The sequence below is a fragment of the Saimiri boliviensis genome, chromosome 7, assembly GCF_048565385.1.
Source record: "Saimiri boliviensis isolate mSaiBol1 chromosome 7, mSaiBol1.pri, whole genome shotgun sequence".
Lineage (NCBI taxonomy): Eukaryota > Metazoa > Chordata > Mammalia > Primates > Cebidae > Saimiri > Saimiri boliviensis.
In genome coordinates, this window is record NC_133455.1 from 83,994,153 (window position 1) to 84,002,099 (window position 7,947).

At 39.5% G+C, this 7,947-nt stretch overlaps 1 protein-coding gene across 5 annotated transcripts in view; it reads right to left on the reverse strand.

The window, feature by feature from the left end:
• Positions 1-7,347, reverse strand: part of ABCC9 (ATP binding cassette subfamily C member 9) — a 153,920-nt gene extending 146,573 nt beyond the window's left edge. The window contains exons 1-3 of one of the 5 annotated variants that reach the window (XM_074402880.1): positions 5,936-7,345; positions 5,455-5,570; positions 1,324-1,485 (exon numbers count right to left, since the gene is read on the reverse strand). In XM_074402880.1, coding sequence (XP_074258981.1) covers positions 1,324-1,465 — 142 coding nt within the window. In that variant the 5' untranslated portion in view covers positions 1,466-1,485; positions 5,455-5,570; positions 5,936-7,345. Of the gene's footprint in view, positions 1-1,323; positions 1,486-5,250; positions 5,427-5,454; positions 5,571-5,935 lie in introns of those variants that run through there. The other 4 variants (XM_010337297.3, XM_074402881.1, XM_074402878.1 and 1 more) reach the window with 4 other exon arrangements.
• Positions 7,348-7,947: the final 600 nt, after the last annotated feature.

Here is a 7,947-nt window from a genome sequence, read left to right on the forward strand (position 1 = left end):
TGTTAAATAAATAAATAAAAGCATATGAATAATTTTCAAACATTCCCTTAAAGAAAATGCATCTGGGCCAGGCGAGGTGGCTCACGCCTATAATCCCAGCACTTTGGGAGGCCGAGGCGGGTGGATCACGAGGTCAAGAGATCGAGACCATCTTGTTCAACAAGGTGAAACCCCGTCTCTACTAAAAATACAAAAATTAGCCGGGCGTGGTGGTGCACGCCTGTAGTCCCAGCTACCCGGGAGGCTGAGGCAGGAGAATTGCCTGAACCCAGGAGGCGGACGTTGCGGTGAGCCGAGATCGTGCCATTGCACTCCAGCCTGGGTAACAACAGCGAAACTCCATCTCAAAAAAAAAAAAAAAAGAAAAAGAAAATGCATCTGAAAACTTTTTCACTTATTTAATTGAAAAAATATCATGCATGAAAAAATTAAACACAACTCAAAATAGTGGTTGCCTCCTGTGAAAAGACAGGAATGTAGGATATGGAAAGAGTAACAAGACCAGGAAATGGTGTACTGAGAGAGGTCCTTTCACTCTTATTGCTATATTCTTTAGATGAGTGGTGGTAGGCTCAACGGATGTTTATTATATTAATCTCCATCATGTTATATATCAAAATACTTCATAATTTTAAAGAAGTTGAAGGGTCTGTTTGGGCAAGTTACACAAATTATTCACAATTGCGCTTCATTGTCAGATTTTATACATATGTAAACTATAAAATAATAGAGGAAACTGTATTATTAACTTCTTTCCAAATAGTTTGTGAATGTCCTCTTTCTATAAAAAACACCATCCCATCACTCCCACTGTAACTTACATGCTCGGCAGCCTACAATTCCTCAAACACGTCACTCACTATTTTCCCCTCCAGCTCCAAAGAGTGAGTTCTTTCAGCAGGTTAATGTGTTTCTGTATCTGTGGCATAGTCATTTCTTGTGACTTTAACACATCTTCCCCACTGGACTATTCCCTGAAGGCAAGCACTCTTGTATTCATTTTCCATTCCCTTTACCTAGCCCAAAGTAAGTGCTCAACTAATGCTGTAGATCTATCTCATATATTTCTCTCTTTCCTTCTTTTTAAAAAACCACTGCTGCTACCTGAAGCCCATTCCTAAGCAAGCATGTGACCTCAGTTTCACCTATGGAAGATCACCTGTCAAAAATACATGGTTGAAAAACACAAAATACTTGCTTGTTCATTTCTCATAGGCATCAACTTCCTTGTTAGAGAAATTAAGTCATCATGACCCCAAACCTCAGCCATCAGTAAGATATATAAACATCAAGTGGTATAACATAGGACATTAGATTACTTACCAATAAACAATATTGGAAAAGTGATAAACAACAGAAAGACATGAGGGACCAAGTTGAGGGCATCCACAAAGCAGGAATTTTGTAACACACCATCATTGATATTATATGAAGTAATGTTGTTACCACAAAATGAAAGGCTCATTTCTTCTTATATGGTTTACTCTAAAAGGGAGAGAAATGAGAAAGAAAAACTCTCTTATTAGCAAATGCTTGTTCATAAAGTTGTAGCCTTGAATAGGGGCTATATCATAAAATTAATCCCCTTTATTTTGATAGCTGAGGAAATAAGAAACTCGATGCCAAAGTAACTTGAAGGTTTCTTGTAAAGGCTTTTATGTTCTATAAGATCTTCTTTTCCATAGCTTTTATTTCCAGAGAAAAATCATTTAATGTGGAAAATGTATTATAATTAATATCTACCTTTAGTAGTATCTCAAACAAGTGTCTGACTAAAATGCTTTCAAAGAACAAAAATGGTCATATATTAAGAAAAAGGAGAAAAAAATTGAACCAATGACTAAAAAGTCAAAATGATATAATTTCAAATATTTTCTCACAGTCACTGAAAATGTACTAATAAACAACTCAAGTTGTTCAGTAAATTGTGACAGTTTGCTGAAACATTTCATTAGTTGTAGGAAATATTCACATTCAGAGACCAGTGTGGCTGTTAACTGTAAGTCTTTTTCTGAAAAATATTAAAAGTCAAATGCTCAAGATGAATTAAATCTAACTCAAACGAACTAGTCAAGGAAACTACTCATATAGTTTGAAACTCAGGATGTCTTTTAATTGGAAATTGGTACTCCATGAGTAGCAGTAGATGAGTTTAGAGCGGAAACAGAGGACAAGGTCACACAGTGCTTTGTAAGTCATTGTCTGGATTGTGGCTTCTACTCTCAGTGAAATGGGCCACTGGGGATTCCCGGGCAGAGGAGTGACATGCCCTCACTTACATGTTAATGGTTTTCTATTATTGATTGCTGTCCTGAAACAGATGGGAGATGAGCAAAGGTCTGCTCCATCAAAATACTGCTGTGAAATTCCAGCAAAAGCTTTAACATTCTGAAACCTTATTTCATAATGCCTACTACTTACTTAGTATCTACTAAATTCTGGGCACTTTGCATATCTTAAATCCTCAGAACAACCTTGTAATGCTAGCGGCGTTACTCATCTTTTGCAATGGAGGATACTGAGGTTTAGATAAGTTCAGTAACTTGCCAATCAGTAGAGCAGCCAGGTCCACACCCAAGTTTCTGACTTATAAACTATTTCTTTCCACTGTATCACACAACCAACTTGCTTTTCAAAGAAAGTATTTTATCTATTTTTTTAAAACAAGTAGCAGTTTAAGATTTTAACCTCACTAGACTTCATTTCTTTTCCATATTTATGTCACAGTGGATTCTGAGCTGCATTACTATAGCCTGGCAAAAAATTTATTAACTAGTATAGTATCTTTTCTTTCGTTTCATTGATAATTGATTTAGCAATGGTCACAAACAATACTTTTTCTGGGAGAAAAAGAGTGTTATACAGAAAAGATTGTCAATGGTAGGTAAATTACTAGAGAAATCAAATTTCAAACAAAGGTATATAATTATACGAATAGCTCAGCTAAAGAGTTTGTGTATTTACAGTCTTAAATGCTTATACAGAATGCCTCTCACATATTGTTCCTGATATGCTCTTTTTATAATAAATCATTGATATGCTCCTAGTTGAGTCTTTCCCTCATATTTTAAAAAAAAATTATATTTTTAAAACCTCAAGGTGAAGTTATACACTTGGTAAATTCTTACAAGCTATTAAGGTTTTAATCTGGATAAAAGAATAAAAAGGACTTGAAGTATTTAAACAACAGCAAAATGGAAGTTATTAATTTATGGGTGTATGTTAGATATATTTCTAGCAAAGACAGACAAAAACAAAACTAAAAACTAATAGCTAGTAATGAAATTTTTTAGACTACTTCCTTTATTTAGTAGAAATAATAAAAGGAAACTGAAAGCCCATTCTGAATTAAAAAGCATATATAAACTTTCCTTGCACAAACTAGAAAATAATTTTTATTTTAGCAACTTTTACAATCTTATTCAAAATTGTAATATTCCAGCTGGCCATATTTATAAACTATTAATATTGAGGTAGATGCTAAAGTATAACCTGCTGCTTTGCAAATTACATTCTTCATTAGTTATAAGCATTGCTTGCCTGGTGTTTAATCAATCCTGAAATCTACCAATTAAATTGCCTTTAGATAAACGTGTGTAACTGTGGATTGACGATCTCAGATAAATACAATTACCTGAAAAATTTAAGAGCCTTTTCAGCTATATACTAGATATCTGGGAATCTATGCCATTAACTAATTAACTTTAAAAACACTTATTGATGCTTACCACGTGCTAGTTACTAGGAATCCAACTGGGCACATCAGAAACAGTGCCCGTGGTCTTAGACTATATAAATCATTTTATCTTAGTCTCAGTAGATCTGGGTATATTGTAAAGGTATATGATCTAAAAGATAGGAAAATGACCAATGATAAAGTCATGCAAAGGTGTAAACTTCAAGTTGGTAAATAAATGCTTTAGAATGATTTTTACTGTCTGCCATAAACTCTGACCTCACATTTCTGACTGGCTCAGAACCTTTCCATTCGCTCACAGCATGTCTCCTTTCACCTTTTATTTTGACTCCTCCTTTATCCTTTCCCTTTAACCCGCAGTCTTTATCCAACATCCTGAGTCTATGTGGTTCATGCTAACAATCGGCCTCCATCACAGCACAACGTGGACAAAAAGAGGGAGGCAGTCAACTTCTTGCTGATATATTGATAATTATTATGTTTATCAAAGGCATTTTATGGAATCCACGTTTCTAACTCTGAAATTTTCCATTGTCATTTAATGTTTCCCTCCCAGACACCAGGTTCAATTGGGAATGTTTTAGGAAGGGTAGAAATCACTGTTCTTGCTGGCTAAACTATGTCACCTGACATCCTTCAGCTCCACCCCTTCTGGAGCTGTTTAGATTCAGCTAAGCAGTAACAAAGGCCCGAGCATCAAGGAGGGAGAGAAAAGCTAGGGTCGATGGGGAGATACAGTATTTTCCTTTCCACAAGCATAAACCATCAAAATATGTTCCGGTGTTTATGAAAGTTGATAGAATTGGAGAACTTGACAGAATAAATTTTAAAAATAAAGATCAAAGTGAAATGTTGCTTCTAATGTATGTCTACAGAGCATATAAGATACGATGGAAATACTCCTAATTATCTACCTTATGATTTCATGGCAAGAATCACACCCTCAGTGTTCTTATTCCTTGAAATGCATTACCTGAAATTCCACACATCTAGGGCATATAAATTTTGGATTTGGTTGGTGAATATAATACTTGACTTATCCAGTCTGTTGGTTCCTCTGCAAGAGAGGAACAGTAGTTATCTGATTTAATTCTAAAAACACATTAAAGTGTTGAGGCATATAAGGTACATCATTTATTTTGGCCAGCCCTGTCCTTTGGAAATAGACTATAAGTAAAGCAAGTGAAAACTTGCCTTCCTTCCTGCTCACTTAGCAGAAAGCGTTAGTTCTGATCAAACAGCAATTGCAGAGAGCTTAAAATGCTGGGAACACCTGGAGAAAGCACGCTAAACTTAAATAAAAGTTTTCATTCTTATGTATAAAACGATTAATTCTTTAGTCGTTTAGAGACTAACCACATTATGTTATGAAAGAGAAACATGACATTTTAAAGAACTTAAGGCTTTATCATTATCTAGGGCATTTTCAGGATGGACATCAATTGCAAAAACAAATGCTGTAATCACCTCCTTGAAGTGATTCAGTCCATAGTTCATGAAATAAGAACTAGAAGATGTATAGCTAGTTAGTTAGCTACCATGGCTATACTTACGACCGATCCAAGTAGGAAAATCACTGGCAAAAATAACCACTGACTTCTGATCTGAATCCACCCATTTACTCTTCAGTGGCTGTGAAGTACCAACCCACATCAAAAGAAGTATTGGAATTACACAGTAGATATTCCTCAGCCAGACACTGCAATGGGATTTGTTTTTTAATCCCAAACTGAACAAATAAAGCAAAAAATAAATACCTTGGGCAATAGCTTCACGCTGCTTCAAACCCCTGCCGGTGCACTTGAGCTACCTTCAAAACACCGACTTCCTACACTGTCTTAAGATGTAAATTTCAAACCAGGACGCAGGACTCCTAAAAACAGCAAAGAGTAACAAACATTAAGCAGAAACAGAAAACGACTTCTTGAACAATACAAAAACTGTCTACAAGAAAGGCGGTAATAATAACTCTTAATAACAACTCCTTTCACTGTTTCCAACTGATTTGAGGAGGAGCCCGCAGTTTTAAAGTCAAATTGGAAACCTGAATCCCCACCCCCTCACTTCTCCAGCTGGGCCTCGTCCCTTAATTCTGGAAACAGCGATCGCGAAAGCTAAGTGCTGAGAGAGTGCGAGGGCGCTTTGGGGTAGCAGAAATGTTAGCTCAAAATCGACAGCTTACAATTATTCCTTAAAATGTTTAAACAGCATTCATGTAAAAGACACGGATTCACTTACTCCGCTGACAGTTTTCCTCCCCTAGGCGAAGCACGCAGTGCGCCGGAGCGGATTATTTTTAGGGTGGTGGGAGACCAGCTGCTGCCTCCTATCGAGTTTCTGAATTCCGCAGACTGCTCTGGGCCGGGGCGGACTCCGCGACTGTGAGGCAGGAAACCGGGCAAAGCCCCGCGCGCAGCGCCTGGGGCCGGAGACCCTCCCCATCCCTGCTCTGCCCAGCTGTAACTTGGGGCGCGCGACGCCGCGATTTCACAAACCCGAGTGATAAGGCGTCCCCTAAACTTCATTAGGCACTGGGACTTGAAATACGATTCCATGATTCTCCGGAGTCGGGTTTTCAAACGTCAAAACACTCAAGGTATTCTTGTTTCTTTGTTTTGTTATGTTTTTCCACGCTCTGTAAGCCCCCTTTTATCAGCCACAGAAAGAAGTGAATTTGCGGGTTCGCTGCTTCACCCCTGAACGGATCCGGGAAAGAAGGGCTCATTCTAGGTAGAGGCACCCACTGCTGGGCTATTCGTGCACGAACGTCTCCCAGGAGCAGGGCAGACTCAAGTCGAGTTTTCCACCTTTCCCCGGCGACCTGGAAAACTTGGCTACTCTGGTGGATCAGCCGCCGCGCAATCGAAGGGCGACCCTTACCCACGGTCCCCGAAAGTGAGACGCTGGTTCCCATGGACTGCACAGTTCCCCCTCTTCTCCTGTTCCCAACCAGAGACATAAAAAACTCTCGAGATAACGTGTTTATAAAACGATCACCCCACAACTACTCCCCCACAAAACGCGAGCGGTGAATTCTGTCCCCGACAACCCTCTTTAATTAACACTGGATTTTCTCAAGAGCCAGTTTTGAGTCAGCTTGAGATAAGCATTGTTTTCAGCAACTGTCCTATTCCAGTAAAACACGGTCAGTCGGACGGACTGCTGCCCCCGAGGCTCTGCGCGCCATCCTCAGTGGGCACTGCGGGAGGACTGCGGGCTGCTGGCGCTGGTCCCCAGACCTGACCCCTAAACACCGGTGGCCTCCTGGCCTCTGCGATGTAGTGGGCCCAGGCCGACTCCAGCCCTGCCAGGCCGACTCCAGCCCTGCCAGTCCCAGGGGATTTTTCCGCGGGCGCCCCACTCTTGAGAAGGTCGCTGCATTTCCGGGTGAGTGCCTAGCCTGTGCCAGCGGCTGGGACTTGAACCCGCGGCCGCTAAAGATCCGCGAGGCCACTTGGGCGAAAACCTGGGAGGGTCCGAAGACTCCGTTCTTGTGGCCTTTGAGCGCTTGAAAACTGTACCCTGGCGCTGCCTGCAGCGACGCAGGGAGATAAGAGCTCCCACTTCAACAGTGAGGATCCTATGGATAGAGCCCAGGGAGACGCTGTGAGCAAGTTAGACGCGGGGCCAGACTCCCCAAGGCATCTGTGGAGAGAGAACAGGAAATAGGGGGTGCATATAATCCCAAGATGAAAACTCTGAGTGTCACTACAGAAAATGAAGCTTACTTGAGGATATTTAAAGAATATTATAATTATTAAGGTTTACAATGATATTGAAAAATCATGCTTATTGTAGAAACTTTGGAAGATGTGATACCATACAGTGGAGATCAGTGAGCCCTCCCACATAGATACACATGTGCACACACACCTATAAAACTACTGAAAACATTTTTTTTATAGTTTAGCAAACACAGGCCGTAGGGTGCATTGATTAAGGGGGTGGACTAGGAAGGCAGCCTGCTCGATATCAAATCCTGTTAGTTCAGTGACTGAACAAGTCGTATAAACCCCCTGTGTATCAGCTTCCTGTTTAATGGGACAATAAACGTAAATAATTGAAATAATTTAAAATAATTTAAATGGCTACATAATAGTCCATTGAAAGTCTATACAATAACTTAAAATTCATTTTCCCATTGTTTGAGATATAGTTGCCAAATTGTACTAATACCTGTGATCATATGACTTTTTTTCAGAATTTTTTTTTCTAACAAGGAATTTTTAAAGATAAATTATCTGAAAAAT